The sequence below is a fragment of the Spea bombifrons genome, chromosome 8 (genome assembly GCF_027358695.1).
Source record: "Spea bombifrons isolate aSpeBom1 chromosome 8, aSpeBom1.2.pri, whole genome shotgun sequence".
Lineage (NCBI taxonomy): Eukaryota > Metazoa > Chordata > Amphibia > Anura > Pelobatidae > Spea > Spea bombifrons.
In genome coordinates, this window is record NC_071094.1 from 26,988,364 (window position 1) to 27,008,030 (window position 19,667).

Consider the following 19,667-nt stretch of genomic DNA (forward strand, 5'->3'; position numbering starts at 1 on the left):
AATATATTTTTGCTTGGAGGCTTCATTGCATGACATCATGAAGAAAACTGAAATAAGGAAAGGTTCCATTTAATGTTAATTTATTTCTTTTTCTTGGTTTAGGTTTATCATATATATATATATCAGATTGCAGAGCTCAGTTGGGACCTCGGAAGCCACAGGAATTAAGACTGTTTTCTAAGAGCGTGTTTACTGGAAGTAAACATAAAGCTCCCCGTGGTTAACGTGATTTCAGATTCTGCAGTACCAAAAATAAACTTTACTTTGCTTCATGTAAGTAGGTTTGTGTTTTCGTCAAACCAGAATGAGCCTCCCCGTCGATATGAACTGCAGTGACACAGCCCGTCTGAAAACTCTCCTGACCCAGCTGTTGAAAGATTTGGCCCAGGCCAATGGCACCACTACGCACACAGATAGCAATGACACGGACGATGCCTATCTGTACATCCTTCTCATCATGATCTTCTATGCCTGCCTGGCGGGGGGACTTATCCTGGCGTACACCAGATCCAAAAAAATGGAGTCCAAAACCGACCCTTACCACCTATACATCGAGAGCGAGTGGGCAAAGAATCGAAGGAATGTTCCATGTGTTTCCGAGCACCAACAAAGGGGCAGCATTGAGAGCGAACACTTACTTTGAAACAGGATCTGGATTTCGGGGATAATCAAGTCTCATATTTTTTAGGTTGGAAATATATTACAAAGGATAGGCGAAGAAAGGATATTCTACCACAGCAGTAAAACTATCGTGTCACATAACTGTCCACAATGATAAGTAGAATTGGAGTGAACCCACCAATACCAATTTGTCTTTCAAGGGGGTTTATAATGTTGTTGATTCTGTGGTACATCTAATCTGTGGCAATATGCAAAATGGAGTCTACAGAGCCGGGGGACCCTGGAGACCACAACCCACATTACCGTCAATGTTTTAGAGACTGGATCAAAAAATACGCTTATGAAATAGGATGGAAAAATTGATAGAGAAAATGTGTATATATAAAAAGTTACACTTACCTGAATGTTGGTGATGCCGGTTTGTGGTGGATTCCAATATGGCTGCCTGGTTCCTGCGCACGTATTCCCGCTTACCTCACACTGTCTTTTGTTTAGTCCCAGAATGCTCTACGCACTATAGCGTTATGTTGCCTTATGGAGAGGATTGTGGGTACGTCAGAGGCCATGTTTATAATTTTTTAAGTTGCTTTTTATACTGGCATATAGATAATAGTGGGGAGTTATAATATTTTAAATAGCTTTTCTCACATATACTTTATAGCCAAAAAGTAGAGGAAAAAATATATCCCCCCTACAAAGTAACACCCTGTACACGGTAAAAGTTCTCAAGCTGTCATAGTTTAGACTGGAACTCTGTATAGGGCATTGGTATTTTTAATATACAGTTTGTCCTCTTGAAAATAAAGGCCTGTTTACTCTTTAAAGTAAAGTTTAATGGTTTGTTCAGGTAACTAATTTGTTATTGCGGAGTTTACATTTTATGATAGATATTTTTAACAAATAAAGCATCTTTTTAATGTTTTATAACATGTTGTGTTCTTTTGAATGTTAATATTTTAAAGGCTCTCTCACTGTATACTAAGATGAATTTTAACATATTTTGTTACCATGGGTTGAAACACACATATTTTTAATATTTTAAAGGCTCTCTCACTGTATACTAAGATGAATTTTAACATATTTTGTTACCATGGGTTGAAACACACATATTTTTAATATTTTAAAGGCTCTCTCACTGTATACTAAGATGAATTTTAACATATTTTGTTACCATGGGTTGAAACACACATATTTTTAATATTTTAAAGGCTCTCTCACTGTATACTAAGATGAATTTTAACATACCGTATTTTGTTACCATGGGTTAAAATACACATATTTTGTTTGTTTACTACAAATCTACCTGTACGGGTATCCTGTACCCATGGGTAGATGTAAGATATTAGGTTTTAAAAATTTACCTACCAGTACATATAGTTTTAGGTAAGTTTCTAAAGTGAATGTGACTTGATCTAGAATTTATTTTTAGTTTCTTGGTACCTTGGATCATTTAGGTGGTAGTCATTGAATTCATATATTTTAATTGTAATTCTTTAAATATTAAGACCTATTACACATGTATTTACCCAATAATAAAATCTCTTGGTTTGAAGTTAGGAGGGGGGTTCCAGCTTTTTATATGATAGCCGAATGTCAACTTTGAATTACCGCTTGCTCCCTATTGCAAATACATGGATAGATTCAGACTCGCTGCATCCCAGCTCCTAGGCTTGCAGGGGATATGTTCTGCTCCTCAGCACATATAAGGTTGACTCCAACAGGCTGGAGAAGACAGAAGGTTAAGGTGTACACACCAGAAAAATATAACAAAAACAGAAAAAAACACTAAACGTACGAGGCGCACAAATCGGTGGCTACTACTGATACGTCTCACTAATAGTCACAGACATAAAAAGCACACTCAGTAGACACAAAAATGTTCTTAAGCATAAAAAACACCCAATGTATTTTGTCTTCATTATGGCAGAAAGTGGGCAAAATCAAAATAATGAAAATCATTGTGATGTGATGCCATGAAGGTGTGTGTAGGGTCCAAACGTTCATACTTCTTTGTTTTTGTGTTTATAGAGAGCGCCTGAACTTTTTCTTTCCTTCTCCCAGGCTGGAGGACGTAGCCCAGTCCTGTTCCACGTACTAACTTTTTCCCTAGGCATGGGAATACAGACAGGGTCTCTTTAATGTCAATCAGAACGGGCTGTCTGCTCGAGGCTCACCGCAGCAGCTACTCCTTGGGCCTTTTTAACGCCTCCAGGGATGTGCTTCGACTTAAGTAGAGCTGGAGGTACAGACGGCAGCATCGCCTTTTGAAGTTGTGTTAATGTTTTTACAGAAATACATTTACAAAAGAAACAAGCACATACTTGTAAGGCATACTTTTACCTTCTAAGGATTAAAAGATTTCCTTTTTGTCTGTTTAGTTTTTAAATCAGAAGACTAGAAAGTTGCAAACGCAGAGGGAATAAGTGATGACGGATAGGAGAAAACATTTGAAAATTCAAACAAAAAAAGGAACTTTGTAGATAATAAGGAAATACTAGACTGCTAGACATTTAGTATAGAAGGTTTTTATTTTAGAAAAAAAAACATTTGTTCTTGATTTCTTTTTAGTTTAACATTAGTTTTTTTCTTTTCTCTAGCAAATGACTGGTCATTAATTATAATATAAAAAAGATAGCGGGTGACATTTGCTCAGAATAAATGGGGCAAGTGCACCGCTGTTCTGCAAAACCCAAAATAGTGTGGATAGAAATAACAGATCATAAAGATTATTATTCAATAAAATTTAAATTAAATAAAACGCAAGAGATTTGGTCCTTAAGGACCCGAGGGCGCATTCCTTAAACATTGATACTGCTCCATGGGGTCAGAAAGGGAAAATAGCATGAATTATGTTTAAAAATGAATTCAGGTGACAAGTTTTTTCTTGTCTGATAAACATGAATATTCCATCAGTTGCTATGGTGATAACACCAGTTTTCAAACTTTGCACTGGGTTAACTTTTTCTACAAAACCCTTAACATGCCCTAACATGAAAAACGTTTAATTAGGAACGGATATGGTTTGGGAGTAACACAGTAAGGTAATAGTTTTCGTTCTGACGTGCTTGAATATTGACAGATACCTTAAAGAGTTAAATATATAGGCTGCGTGCAACAACAAGGGAGAGGTTTGTTTCACCGTGGTCTATATATTGCTTAACGCTTTTAATTCACACCCCTTATGAGCTCATTTTCCAGGCGGTCCTGCTAACAGTTTAAATCAGCACTTTCAGTATTCATTTTGAAAGAATCACTTGCTAATTATATATATATATATATTGTTTTTCAGATCTGTAATAAAATGTTCCTAAAATTCCAGGAAAGCAGCTGTTCATTACAACAGCTATGTACTACTTTACGACACAAGATAAAAACAAAGTCCACATTCTCCTGGGGGTACGGAAAACCGCACCATTCCTTGATGGGTATTTTAAGCAACTGTGATGGTTTAACTATCCTTGTGCTAATGTCTGCCTGCTTTTGATAAATTCTAAAGAATGCAAGAAACACTTAAGTTCAGGAAATTGGCACCCAGGTTACCATGGAAACGTGATGTAAAAGAAGAAAACCTGGAAACCATTAAACTGTAAAAACAAAACCTAGGTAGTTGGGGGGTTGGTTTCATTTCTAGTTATAACCACTGTAGGTACAACATAACCAAAGCTCGGAGCATTTTTCAAAGTGTATTATTTATTTCCTAGCATCTTATCAAGATTTAAGAGAAGAGCAGTGGATTTATGAATGGATAAATGTAATAGGGACATTAACGCATCATATTGCCTCTTTATATAACATTGGGAAGACCATGCCTAGGATATGGGGTACAATTTTGAGTGCAGACTCATAAAACATAATCGAAACCCCTTTGTGACAGGACTGTTTTTTTTTATTTTTGTACACTTTGAAACAATAGCTGTTATCGCGTTTCCATGGCGATTGTGTTGCTTGATTATAAGACAACCCTGATTATAAGACGACCCCCCCAAATCCCCCGGGGCAGCGTGTAGAGCTGTACGCGATTCGCATAGACAACTTACGCTGCAGCCGGAAGGAGGTGTGGCTAGCAGCAGGGGTTGTTTGAGTCCATCACGCAGACCTTCCCCCGACTGTCAGAGAACAGAGTTCCTCGCTCCGGTGCGGCACCAGATCTCTGACAGCCGAGAAAGGTCTGCGCGATGGACGCAGACAACCCTCGCTGCTAGCCACATCTCCTTCCAGCTGCAGCGTAAGTTGTCTACGTGAATCGCGTAGACATCTACACGCTGCCCCGGCTACACACCGGGGACTCAGAAGCACCGGTAAGTGGGGGGGGGAGACAGGAGGATCCAGGTCCCCTGCAGCTGCGGGGGATCTGGATCTTAGTCGTCTCATAGTCAGACGTATTTGAGGTCTGATTATAAGACGACCCCGATTATAAGACGAGGGGTATTTTTCAGAGCATTTGCTCTGAAAAAAAACTCATCTTGTAATCGAGCAAATACGGTAATTTTGCCACAAGACAGGAGGCTTCATATAATATTATAACTTTCTTTACTACTCCCAATAAGCAGCAATGAAAAAAATATACAGCAACTGAATAGTTTAAATATTTGAAAGTTGAAGAAGCACTATGGAATATGATGGTGCTATATACAACACAATAAATAAAAATCTTCAATCCACTCTAAATATCCATAAGAAATATTTATTTGCTGCTCCCAGAAAGTTAAGTATTATTCTCACATAAACAAGGTTCTTCTCCAAGGTGTAATTCTGCTTATATGTCCTGATAGGGAGAGTGATTAATGTTACACAGACATGCAATTTAAAATTAAATTAAATTATTTAAAGCCCAGGAAATTCAGACTCGCTCCAACTATTGATTTGTGTTGACAAGTGTGTTTCAAAATCACCCACACAACCCTTATGAGAGGAAGATTTGATTAAGGTCAAAAGACCTAGAATGAAGCCTAATTCCTTTGTTTGTTATGCTGATTCAGATGAATCTTTTGTATGTAATTATTAAAAAACTGAAAATTCAGACCCATTGTGTGATGATTCTATACCAGAGCAAATTCTGGCCCTACATCGCTCCATAAGCACCCAATCTGCCGTCTTAACATCAGATCAGGTGCTGTAGTGTGCAACCTGTGCCTGAATCCACCCAGCTGCACGCTATGTGAGCATAAAAAGTAATGTGTGTCCTGTCCAGCCATGCTTATATGATTATGCGCCCACTGGTACTAAAGCACCAGGACTGCCTCGTTATCCCCAGTCCGATCCCACTGTTGCTCTGCTGTTTGCTCATCATCATTTCTTTATGAGGAATTCTAAGAGCTGCCTTCTAGTTCACAATTTGGGCAGCACCCATCATACAAATGCCACTGATTATGATCCAGGCCCTTAATTGTCTATGCAATGCAATACACAGCATTGTAATCTTTATGTAGAATACCAAATCTTTATACACCAATAACATATGCATTGCATTTCAGTAACATAACAAAAAAAATAGGCATGGAAATTGAAAGATATTATTTAAATATCTAAATAGAATCCACCTGAAATCTTAAAAATAAATTAGAATGGAAAAGAAGATCTTATTTGTAACTAAATAGCAGTAATGCGTGAGCCCATAGCTCATTCATTCACCTTGGTTTAAAATATGTTGATCAGTATATGCAGACTCAGGAACAGAGGTACCTGCTGTTTATCACACAGCTGTGCTGTTTGCCTGGAGGGGATATTGGCTGAATGCATTGATCTTTTGTGTTCTGAATTATCCTCAAAAACAATGGATCCCAAAGCTTTTTGTAATTCAAGACTTTGCACCCCCAGGGATCTACCATCACCTGGGATTTTAATGGGTTTGAACTGTGTACCATCTGTCATCTAACAGGAAATGAGAAGACATGTTTCCCGATTAATGACGTCTGTGCACATGTAGTATTTTTATCTTCTTTCCAATATTGAAAACTGTATAGCCCTTTATTCAGTCTTACTGTTAAATATGTCAGTATTCACTGTTATAATGCGGCATTAAAGAATAATTATTGTTGGGACCTGTAAGGGCAAAAAAGGTCATCTGCTATAGCCTTCTAAGAAAGATTGCCCAGTGAATCTGCACGGCTGTTTGCATAAGACACAAAGGGGACATTTTAAGCATTTAACGTTTTAACCCTTTCAGGACCGGGATTTTGATACTAACGTGTCGCTAAAGGACCGGAGCCGTTTTTGTGTTTTTGCCATGTCTTTCTTCAACTGTAATTTCTCTCTTATCAATTGGTGCACCCACACAAATCATATATTGTTTTTTTTAGGACAAGTAGGGCTTTCATTTGAAACCATATTAAGCTGGGTAGTACATTGTTTTGGAAAAAGTGGTGAAAAAATGAAAAAAAACGCATTTTTTTACAGTTTTGTATACATACAAATTGTACACACATTGAACCAATGGGAAAAAATTATCCCAAATATATTCATTAAGTTGTCCTGATTTGGAAACCACCCAACATGGCCAGGATTTTCATCTATTTTGACCAATATAGGGCAAATATTGCTAGGCATGCATCGTGTTTTTGAAATGTAATTTTTTGCAAATTTGGCATGGTAGTCTAATAACTGCAATAGTTGTCACAGATACTGATTATCCCCCCAAAATTATATGTTTATGAAAAGTAGATAAGTCAAGGTGTACAACTAGGGTCATTTTGACACTTTTCAAACAGGGATTTTATCGCCAGTTGCTGCCAAATTTTGAGGTATTTTTATATTTTTTTGTTTTTTTTTGCATATGTTGCAATGTTGCTTTAGATTTTATATTATATTTTGTATAGAATATGTGCAACTGCAGAAAAAAACACCAAATTGTGTTCACCAACATCCCCCGGTTCCAACAAGGCCTCACATGAGGCAGCTATGAGGGCAAACTGGAACATGCGCATTTTCGTTTTCACATTTGGAATTTTCAGAAATTGGTTTCCTGGGCCCATATCCCATTTGGGACATTTTGGAAGCCCCCCACTGTAAATTACCCCATAAAAGTATATATTTATGAACAGTAGACAAGTCAAGGTGTTCAACTAGGGTAGTTTTGACAGTTTTCAGCTAGCCATTTCTTCACTGATGTCTGCCAAACTTCACAGGGAAATTATTTTACTGCTTTTTTAACGCATACATTTCAATGTTGCACTGAATTTCTTGCACACCATAAGTGCAACAGTGGAAGAAAACACCACATTTTGTTCACCAAGATCCCCTGATTCCAACAAGACCTCACATGCATGGTTCATGCATTTTTTGAGGAAGCTATGAGGGCAAAACTGGAACATGTGCATTTACATTTTTTTAAATATTTTTTTTTATCAGATTACTTGTAAGTGACAGGTTTAGGCCGCTGACATCAATCAGGGAGACCGATCAATAATCAGCGACTTAAAATGTCACCGACAAGTGATCAGGTAATAATTATGATTATTTCATTTATTAATAATTTGTGTTTTTTCATAATTACCCTAGATGACCCCTCTCTCTTTGTAGAGCAGGGTCATCCGTGGGCTGCCATAATGATCCGATCACTCCTATTGGCCAGGAGCGATCTGATCAGCCCAGCCCAGCATTTGACCTGGAAGCACCCTGGACTTTCAGGTCAGTGCTGTTATTTTTTTTATTATTATTATTTTATTAATTTTTTTAAATTTATTTTTTTAATTTTTTTTATTATTATTATTATTATTATTTTTTACATTTTTTTTAACTCTTTCAATGCTGATGCTCCATTGAAGCACAGCATTGACTGATATTTAGTCCCCACAAGCTTGTGGGGACTAATATTAACCCCTGCAATGCTGCGATGGGGGTCATACACAATCGCAGCATTGAAGGGGTTAATTGAGGAAGAGGGGGGGTAGGGGTTAACTGAGGAAGGGTGGGGGGGGTCTGGTCTCCACACTCATGTGGAGACCAAAGAACCCTGTCTCCCTGTCCCTGAAGCTGCCTCTGGCAGCTGGGACACAATCTCCAATAGACTGGAGATTGTAGGGGAGGAATCTCTCTGATCAGTCCTACAGCCCCCTACAAAACGGGAATTAACCCCTTCAATGCCGCGATCGCGGCATTCAATGCCGCGATCGCGGTATTGAAGGGGTTAACGCTGCACTGACGCTCTCATGGAGCGATCAGGCAGCAGGGGGGTGTTGGATCAGGTCCCTTGTGTGGGGACCCATTCAACACCCCCCCTTCCCTGAAGCTGCCTATGGCAGCTGAAACCGCGATTGCAGATCTTTCTGCAATCGCTGTTTCTGCCTACAAAATCACTCCGTGGGAGTGATTGTAGGCTTGGGGGCGGGCTTAGACAGGCTGTGCTGTCTGCCCAGGAGTCCTGGGCAGACAGCAGCAGCAGCGCCCCGCGATCACCGCGATTGTGGTGATGTGGGGGCGTTTTTTGGAGGAGACGTACCTGGTACGTCCCGGTCTACCGGTGACTGTTAACCAGGAAGTACCAGGTACGTCCCGGTACGGAAGGGGTTAAAAGGTCAACCAATAAATACAGCTGAACTAAAATAAATGAAGAGGTTAATATAAGGGATATGAAAGTAAAGGAAAAATATATACTGAACAGTTTGAGCTCTGCAGAATCCAATGTAAATGATCTTGAAAAAGGATTGTCTCAAATATCCAGCGTGGGTATGCAAACCCGCTAACTTCCCACCTAACTTAACTGAAGACAGGCATGTTGAAGGGACCTGAGAGGTATTGAAAGCTTGCAATCTATATTTACTCAGTTAGCCAATAAAGGTATCATTCAAACTCCTCTAAGTGTGTGTGAGAATGAATATATAAAGTGTGTGAGCATGGATGTGCAATTGTGTGTGAGAGCATGGATGTGTAAGTGTGTGTGAGCCTGGATGTGTAAGTGTGTGTGTGAGGATGGATGTATAAGTGTGTGTGAGCCTGGGTGTGTAAGTGTATGTGTGAGCATGGATGTGTAAGTGTGTGTGAGCCTGGGTGTGTAATTGTGTGTGTGAGCATGGATCTTTAAGTATGTGTTTATGTGAACATGGATGTGTGTGTAGTTTCCGGTTACACTCCTGAGTAGACTTAAATAGATAACAACATAGAGGAGGGAGTGTACACGTGCAACTAGATAATTAAGGACACCTAATGATTAAAATAACAGCTGCTGAATCTTGGGTGCAGTATCTATAAATTACAAAGACTGGATTATTACACAACACAGTTAATATACATATATTTTCTGAGTACAGAGTAAACATATTATGTCAAGAAATGTATACAATACTTTAGTGTAATGAACTTGAGATAAAACAAATGTTTGTTTGTTAGATATAACAGCTAGTCAGCCAAATAAATGTTTACCCTATCAGTGATCACAGGGGACCATAAGAACAATAACATAACCATAAACATAATATAAACATAAGCATAACCATAACAGCAGTTATGTGGAAATTCTTATTTGATAAAATAACAACAGTTACTATGAGTAAAATTAGCAAATGCAAATTTCAGATTTATTCTGAATGTTCCTAAAGAATCTATTACAAAAGAAGTATCCACAGATTTATTACCGTAATTATTGATTATTATGCAGCAAGTGAACATTTTGTCAACAAAGTTGATTTGTTAGAAGCAGGAAAAATGGGCAAACATACAGATCTGAGCGACTTTGACAAGGGCCAAATTGTGATGGCTAGACGACTGGGTCAGAGCATCTCCAAAGCTGCAGCACTTGTGGGGTGTACCCAGTCTGTAGTGGTCAGTACCTATCAAAAGTGAACCGGTGACAGGGTCATGGGCAGCCAAGGCTCATTGATGCACATAGGGAGCGAAGGGTGTCCCATGTGGTCAAATCCAAAAGATGAGCTACTGTAGCTCAAATTGCTGAAAACGTTAATGCTGGTTCTGATATAAAGGAGTCAGAGCACACAGTGCAACGCAGTTTGTTGCAAATGGGGCTGCATAACCGTAGACCAGTCAGGGTGCCCATGCTGACCCCTGTCCACTGCCGAAAGTGCCTACAATGGGCACATGAGCATAAGAAATGGACCATGGAACAAGGGAAGAAGGTGGCTGAATGAATCACCAGGATGCACTATGAGACTAAGACAAGCCGGCAGAGGCAGTGTGATGCTTTTGGCAATCTACTGGGAAAATTTTAGGATCAAATTGTCTGTGAGCACTTTTATTATTTTAAAATGTAAATTCATCAGTTGAACAGAGCAATACTCCAATAAAAGTGAGGTTTTTTTCACTAAAGGAGAGGTTAAAGGAGTGTTTTGAAGAATATTCTGATTTTAATTGCCTTCACTACTCATTATGAAGGGCCAGCCCTGACAGTTTTCTCTTGCAAGAAGAGCTAAACTGGTCCTGTATAATATATAACATTCACTAATTTAATGATAGATTACACATGATCTGCCAAGCCCTTCCTGTTGCAAAGGCTGATTTGGGTGAGGCCTTTGTAATGGAAATTACAAGTCTCCCTTTAGTGAATCCACCCCAAAGAAAACTTATCCTTTGCCTTCTCCATTTTAAGGTGTGTTTCTAATAGAATGTTTTCAGTTTGTTTTTTGGCCTCAAATTAGGTTCCTTACCCATTTGGTTAGGAAACAAATCGGGGAGGGGGGCGTTTTAAATTGGGGAACAAATTCGTTGCAATGTGCCCACATTTACTGTCCCTCTCTCGTTTACTCCCTCTCTCACTCTCTAAATGCTTCCATACCTTCTATGCCGACCAATTTGGCTTCTGCCATTCACTTCCGTTTCTTATTATTCTTCATCTTCTCTCTTCTATAAAGAACAACAACTTATGGAAGTGGTCAGCAGAAGCAAAAGTGGTCGACAGAGAAGGTAGGGAAACATTTAGAGAGCGTGAGAGAGTGAATGAGAGTTTTAGAGAGTGAGCGAAGGTGTGAGTGAAAGGGCCAGCGAATTCCAGATGAACATTCTGAGCTTTTAGCTTCAATTTCTCGTTCTTAGACGGGGGGTCTGGATTCATTTTCATGGCTTTGTACATATGGCTGAATTAGCCAAAATTTGGTCAATTAATAATTTGTACGAATATGAATGCACAAGTCTAGTTTCTACCTGCTTTGATACCATGAATTATTTTGTAACTAAATGCAGTATTAGAAATATCCCAGAAATATTAATGTTTGAATGAGTATGCATGATTGAGGGAATGAATCTGTGAATGAGTGTGTGTGTGTGTGATAGCCTGGATGCGTAAGTGGGGGGCATGGTACAGGGTGGCTGTAAGTGATGTGCAGACCCCATACTGCTGGCAGCATCAATACACAAAGGGGGCAGCAAGCCAGGTTTCAGCATGTACTGGCTGACTTGGTATGATAGGAGTGTGATTGCTGTCAATCACAGTCCCATTATGCCTAGATTCGAGCATTTACTGGTTGCCTGGGTATGATAGGAGTGGGATTGTTAGAAATCACACTCCTATCATGCCAAGTCATATTGTTGAATTTTCTGTCCAATTTTGGTGTTACTTACTTTTTATAAAAATTGGACAAAAAATACAATAATATTAATTTATATATGACTGTTGACAGCAATCACACTCCTATCATGCCCAGTACATGCTGGAATCTGGGTATGCCTGAGATTGTGGTTAACAATCATAATATATATATGTATATATATTAACATTATTACATTTGTTGTATAACTTTGGTGTGTAACTTACTTTTATTAAAAGTGCGGGGTTTTTCATTATTTTTAAAGGTGGGGGGTCATTTTCAGCTTCGGCTAAGTGAACCCTGAATCTTCTGTTTTGGTCCAGAATTTTCATTTTGGTGCATCCCTGGAATAAATAGAACTATTTCGTTTTTACTTATCCAGAATCCTGAATTTATAGTCACAAAACTTTCTAGGCCCAAAAATCAGTGAGAGGAAAAGTAAAGGTTTTTTGTCATTAACTTTAATCTGCATATCTTATTAAAGGCTAAAAAAAAAACGTGGAGAAAAAACTTGGACACCCCTGTTATAAAGTAACCCATCGTATTTATTCCTAGAAGATTGTTGCAGTTACTAAGGGGTAAAAATAATGAAACAAAACCAATTATTTTGAACAGTCTTTAAAACGTATGAAACATACAGAAGATGTTCTACTGAAACAAACAGCAATAGAACCAGCCGGCCCAGTCATTGAACCGGAAACAGTCATTTATTATCTTCCACACTTGACTAGATGGTGTAACGGTCAATAAGAATTGTTGGTTGAAGTTAAGTGGCTTATTTCCATCATACTTCACGGATCCATGGGTAACAATCAGAATGTTTTTTTTTGGCCTTGGGTAGCTTGCGCTTGAAAAACAGAAAAACGGCATATACATGTATTGGTTATCTTTACACGAAAAACAGACCTACTTTAAATAAGTGGCCACATGATCATAGGGCAGCAGGCATTAAGGCTCAGGCATTTTATTAAGAGGGAAATGTGTTAGGTGGGATTCAGGATGCGGCAACAAAGGCCCTCACAAGCAGTAACATAGAATTTTCAGATTTTTTTTATAGTGTATATGTTTTATTTGCACACCAAAGGTCTACCATACAAAGCTTTCTGTATAGTTTACTGCATATGACAAGGTCTATCTCATCCACAACTAATGGTTTTAGTGAATAGATAGTGACAGAGTAAACATTCAATTTCTTATACCCCCGAAAATGTACAAATATACATTATTTTACATTGAGATAAAAGATGGAATGTCAAAAAGCAGCTACAAAAGGATATAAAAACTTTATTAACTTTACTCTTCAACAAAAATGACACGTTTTTCTTTCAATTTATACATTAACCCATCCTAGTTTATTGCAAACAATGGTTGGGGTTACTAAAGGGTAAAACTGAGAAACAAAACTTCTTTTGAACAGTCTTTAAGATCTATAAAACATACATAAGGTGTTCTACCAGAACAAACAGTAGAACTAGCTGGCCCAGTCATGGAAACGGAAACAGTCACTTATAATCTTCCACACTTGACTAGATGGAGTAGTGTGAATAGTCAATAAGAAGTTTTGGTTGAAGTTATGTAGCTTATTTCCTTCATACTTCACAGATCCATGGACAACAACCATAACGGTTTTCTGGCCTTGGGTAGCTTGCTCTTGAAAAACATAATACAATACATGTATTAGTTATCATTATATGAGAAAAAGACCAAAATTAACAGTGTAGCAGTAATTAAGGCGCAAACATTTATTAAACATATTTACCTTCCACACGTACATAAGCTATGAGGTCGGCTGCTACTATTCCAGTAGTCAGCTGAGTTCTATGATTAGTTTTAAAATAAGGGAGGTAAAAATGCACATATCAATAAGTGAAAAAAAAATCAAAATGAGGACCAACTGATTTTCACGAAAATTATACATTTCATATTTGAAGGGTTGTTTTAAATATGAAAACACCTTACCGTGGACAGGCTGGCTGTCAAACATATTGATTTGGAATTGACTGGATGGCAACATCTCAAAGAACTCAACTAATGCATCGCGCCCAGAAACAGCGTTTCCATTCCAAACCATGGTTGCTGTATCGGCATAAAGCTTTATCAATTGCTGCAAAATGAATGAAAAGCACTTTTTTTTAAAAAATGTTAACACATTCCCAAATCATACATCAGTTTAATAAAGTCACATAAGAAACACATAGCCTTTAGATATTACATATTTCTAGACCCATATTACAATCACACTATATGGATATACCAGGAAAGTTACTACTTCCCTCTTCTGGAAGCCTTTGTAGGTAGAAGAGCAGAAAAGACCAATTAAAATGCTTATTTCCACCAAAGATCTTGACTTCCTTGAGATAAAATAGTCCCTTATATTGAATCCAAAACAGGTTGTTTTAAAAGCACTTAGCGTGAGGGTGACATGATGGAAAGCATCATTTGAATAAATTGTCCTTAAAAAGGAGATCTATGTTATATATATATTATTTTATATCTATATTTTAGATATTTTGTATCACTTCCTGAGGTGACAAACTGGAAAATGGGTTTGCCTACCCAATCTCCGAAGTGTGTTTTGGGGGAAAGCTGACAAATCATCTGTCCTGCATTATGTTGAGAGCGGTGAGAGGCTATGTGCCCAATGTTTCTTGTAAATAAGAAAAATGCCAAAAATAATGGATAAAGCCCATACAAAAGCATCCTTTTCTGTCAAAACTCTCAGTAATAAAAACAGACTTCCTCACACTTTATTAAATTATAAATGTTCAGCTCACTCTACTATACATTATTGACAAACTGTGTTGAGCTGGCCCTGTAGTGGATACTTCATGTAACTAGCTTTACATAATGCCTTTATAGTATGTCATGTAAAGTGAGATGACAAGATCCAATTCCCAACAAAACTGTAGTTAAGTCAATAAACTAATGCAACTCTTCACTTTTGCCTGATTAACCCCTTCGTGACAAAGGCTGATTTTATTTTTTTTACCCTTCGTGACAAAAGGCTGTTTTAACATTTCTGCGCTGCTCGTGTTTAGCTGTAATTTTCTTCTTTCCCATTTACTGAACCCACACATATATTTTTTCTTTCAGGACAAGAAGCGCTTTCTTTAGATTACACTGTAATGAAAAAAACCCGCTAAATAGATTCTACTATTCGTCCTGAGTTTAGAAATACCAATTTATGTTTTTTTCTACACATTATGGGGCAATAAGTACAGGTAGCGTTTTGCTATTTCAAAACTATTTTTTGCAAATCTGGTAATTCTTCCCCCCCCATGTGCCATTTCGGGTATCTTTGAAGCCGGCCAAGCAATTTACCCCATCAAATCATATGTTTTTGAAAACTAGACACCCCGGGGTACTTCAAATGCTAGTATTTTAACTCTTTCCATGCACTAATTCTACCGCCAGTCTTTGTCAAACTTTGTGGTAGTCATTTTTTGCGTTTACTTTTTCACACACACACACACACATTTTTCAATGCTGACATTTGGCGATCCACTGCCAATGCTCTATTTGGTATATCTTTGAGCCTGGCCATTTCAAATACGTGTGCATTTTTTTAATTGGAAATTAGATGTGTTACCCCCCCCCATGTTAATTGGGACATTGTTGAACTCAGCCAATTTACCGTATTTGCTCGATTATAAGACGACCCCCAAATCTTAATATTAATTTAGGAAAAAAAGAAAAAGCCTGAATATAAGACGACCCTATAGGAAAAAAGTTTTACCAGTAAATGTTAATTCATTTAAACAATTTTTTCAATAAAAGCTATGCTTGAGAAGAATATTTTGGTTTTATTTCCTTCTATTTCCCAACCTGCCCCCCAGTTATGCACATCTGCCCCAGAAGTGCCTTATACCCCCCTATATGCCACTGTGCCCCATGATATGCCTTTTAACCCTCTAAATGCCACTGTGCCCCATGATATGCCTTTTAACCCTATATGCCACTGTGCCCCATGATATGCCTTTTAACCCTGTATGCCACTCTGGCACTTAGAGGGTTAAAAGGCATATTATGGGGAAGAGTGGCATATAGGGAGGTTTAAGGCATTTCAGGAGGCAGAATGGCATTAAAGGGGTTAAAAGGCATTTCACAGAGCACTCTGCCTCCAGAAATGCCTTACACACCCCATTTAACACTCCCTCTCCCTCCTCCAAACTTACCGGTGCTTCTGAGTTGGGGGGGGCGCATAACACAGGAGGGTCCAGGTCCCCTGCATCTGAGCCCCAGGTGCTTAGTCCGGGCAGCATGTAGAGCTCCACACGAATCGCGTAGAGCTCTACACGCTGCCCGGTCTAAGCACTGGGGACTCAGAAGCACCGGTAAGTTGGAGGGGGGGGACATAACACAGGAGGATGCAGGTCCCCTGCATCCTCCTGTGTTATGCCCCCCCCCCTCCAACTTACCGGTGCATCTGAGTCCCCGGTGCTTAGTCCGGGCAGCGTGTAGAGTTCTACGCGATTGTATCGTGTAGAGTTCTACGCGATTGTATCGTGTAGAGCTCTACGCGATTGTATCGTGTAGAGCTCTACGCGATTGTATCGTGTACAGCTCTACGCGATTGTATCGTGTAGAGCTCTACGCGATTGTATCGTGTAGAGCTCTACGCGATTGTATCGTGTAGAGCTCTACGCGATTGTATCGTGTAGAGCTCTACGCGATTGTATCGTGTAGAGCTCTACGCGATTGTATCGTGTAGAGCTCTACGCGATTGTATCGTGTAGAGCTCTACGCGATTGTATCGTGTAGAGCTCTACGCGATTGTATCGTGTAGAGCTCTACGCGATTGTATCGCGTAGAGCTCTACACACAGCCCGGACTAAGCACCGGGGACTCAGATGCACCGGTAAGTCGGGTCAGGGGTTAACACAAGAGGATCCAGGTCCCCTGCATCTGGGTCCCCAGTGCTTAGTCCAGGAAGCGTGCAGAGCTCTACACGATTGTATCGCGTAGAGCTCTACACGCAGCCCGGACTAAGCACCGGGGACTCAGAAGCACCGGTAAGTTGGGGGGGGTTAACACAGGAGGATCCAGGTCCTCTGCATCGCTGCGGGGGATCTGGATCTTAGTCTCATAATCAGACCTATTTGAGGTCTGATTATAAGACGACCCTGATTATAAGACGAGGGTTATTTTTCAGAGCATTTGCTCTGGAAAAAACCTCGTCTTATAATCGAGCAAATACGGTAATTTACCCCATCAAGTCATACATTTTTTTTTTAAAGTAGACACCCCATGGGCATTTAACATGCCAGTATTTTAACTCTTTCCATGCGAGAATTATTTTAAGCTAATGTGCTAATTTTAGGACTTGCTCACAAAAATATTTTTGAATATATATATTTTTTGCCTTTTTTATTTATTTTTTTTACATTTTGTGGATGTTGACATCGTGGGAATTTTTTTAACCATTTTTTTAAAATTATTTTTACTTTAAATGTATTTTACTAATCACACTGTGATTAGAAAGCTGGGCTCCATTGACATGCATGGTTGAATGCAGTACCTGTATTCAACCTCAAAGTGTAGCCAGATTCTCAGGAGGGTCTGGAGAGACACTCCTGAGAACTCTTTTGAACTCCATTGTTTTTTTTAAAGGGCGACGCCATCTTGCGAGTGGCTCTCCGGAGCGGTCACGGCGCGTCTTGGGGTGGGAGTTCGGTGTCGGACGCCCCGGGGATGGGGCAGACACGGTCCCTGATGCCGATTGTGGTGTTGCTGAATGCCTCGACATCGAGGCCTTACAGCAACACCGTTTGGGTACAGAAAGCGAACGCAGATCGCTTTCTGCACCCGTTTAAAGTCATGACGGCCCTGGCATGTCAATTGTCATTATCCTTTCCTTTTCAGGTGACGTGCCCGGGCCGTCAATTATCATTAATGCCAGTGATTAGCCCAACAAATACAGACCCGGTGAGAGAAGCCTGCTTTGTCACCTATCGTGTATCATGGCCACAGCAGATAAAGATATTAGGGCTAATTTAGGACTGACTCATAAAAAAAACACCTTTTTTTTTTTTTTAATATATATTAGGACTATTTTTACTGTATGGTTCCACTAATTAGGATATCAGTGGGGATTTTTATATGTTGTCAACTTTTGTTTTAAATTTAAAAAAAAAATTGTTTCACTTATAACATCGTGATTAGAAAGCTAGGCTCAGGAACAGTATTTGTCTTTATGGAAAGTTTACAAAATGAATACAATACAGAGAGAGAGAGAGAGAGAGAGAGAGAGAGTGCTTGCGTATAACATGTTGTGACCAAAGCTAATATACAGAACAGAAACGTGGTGATGAGGTTGCAACTCATATGGCTATTACGCTTAAAACGTTTAAGAATACTTACTCTCCTCCTTTTGTCATAGGTATCATAATACAGAGGGACAAACTCCTCAGCAGCTCTGCAGGCCAGGTCAACGTCACGTCTGAAATCCTGACAAACACAAAAACACATTAAATCACATCTTTTGGTTAGAAACGTTTCCACCTTTTTTAGAAAAATTTGGGGTCTAAAAACTGGGTGCGTCTCATACAGTGGTGGTAGACTTTTTTTTTTTTTTTTTTTTTTTAACCGGAATGGGGACCTGCTGCTTACATCTGTGTTGCTCAGCAGCTTCTCTTGATCTGTCACGGCGAACCCAGTGGAGTCACATGAATGCACATCACATGACTCTGCTCCGTTCCTGTTCGAGCACTCACACTCATATCATGCCCAGCAAGCCAGTACAATAACTTTATGCAATATATATATATCTTAAATTTCAGGCCCCAAAATTAAGGTGCATCCTATACATGGGAGCGTCCTATACTTGGGGAAATACAGTTACAAATAAAGTCATCTAGCCAGGTGAATTCCTACACCTGTCAGACTTGAGCTCGTTTTTGCCGTTACAGTAGGAAAATCTTCACGTGAGACCAGTTCTATGCTCAAGGAGCTTCTACAAATATTACACGTTCCTATATCTTATGGGTCTTTACATCACAGTTAACTTAAACCGCTTTATAATGCGGGAGTAACCAGGCTAAACATTTAGGTGCCGGATCACAAATATACAGCAACACCCATGAATTTCATACAGGACAGTCACAGTGATTCGGGGAAGGTGGACATGTTTTCTACATAGCAACAGTTCGAATCACAAGTTTATCGCTTCTAAAACATTTTCAGTCAGCAGAAACGCTCATGAAACACACAAGAAAAACCCCTCTAAGGACTTACAAACGAAGACATTGTGTCCACTCCTATTCCCTCACAACACGCCAATCAGCAGCGCCAGCTTCCGTTCCACCGCTGAACTCGTGCTCCCGGAAACAGAGAAGCCGACTTATTCGTTCCGCCTGCTTTCACCTTCTCTGCAGCAGATGGCGATGGAGAGTTCCGTGGATCAAGGGCCGTGTTAGTGCTTGCGGAATGTGTCGCGGTGCACACGTTTTTATTATTGATATTAATGCGCAGCACTTAACTTACTTTGGAGAGAAATATGTAACGAATTGTAGGATATCAGTGATGTGAAATGCTTTTTTTAAAGAGCCTATGAGATTTCATTTAACCGCTTTCCAG

At 39.3% G+C, this 19,667-nt stretch overlaps 2 protein-coding genes across 2 annotated transcripts; one reads left to right on the forward strand and one right to left on the reverse strand.

The window, feature by feature from the left end:
• The first annotated feature begins 264 nt into the window (after positions 1 to 264).
• KCNE5 (potassium voltage-gated channel subfamily E regulatory subunit 5) lies at positions 265 to 768 on the forward strand. The gene has a single exon (XM_053473152.1). The coding sequence runs from the start codon at positions 305 to 307 to the stop codon at positions 641 to 643; it is 339 nt and encodes a 112-aa protein (XP_053329127.1). The 5' UTR covers positions 265 to 304; the 3' UTR covers positions 644 to 768.
• A 12,588-nt stretch (positions 769 to 13,356) lies between these two features.
• NXT2 (nuclear transport factor 2 like export factor 2) lies at positions 13,357 to 19,417 on the reverse strand. Its single transcript, XM_053472675.1, has 4 exons — positions 19,326 to 19,417; positions 18,453 to 18,539; positions 14,052 to 14,196; positions 13,357 to 13,742 (listed from the first exon to the last, which is right to left on the reverse strand). The coding sequence occupies exons 1-4, from the start codon at positions 19,335 to 19,337 to the stop codon at positions 13,564 to 13,566; spliced, it is 423 nt and encodes a 140-aa protein (XP_053328650.1). The 5' UTR covers positions 19,338 to 19,417; the 3' UTR covers positions 13,357 to 13,563.
• Between the last annotated feature and the right edge of the window lie 250 nt (positions 19,418 to 19,667).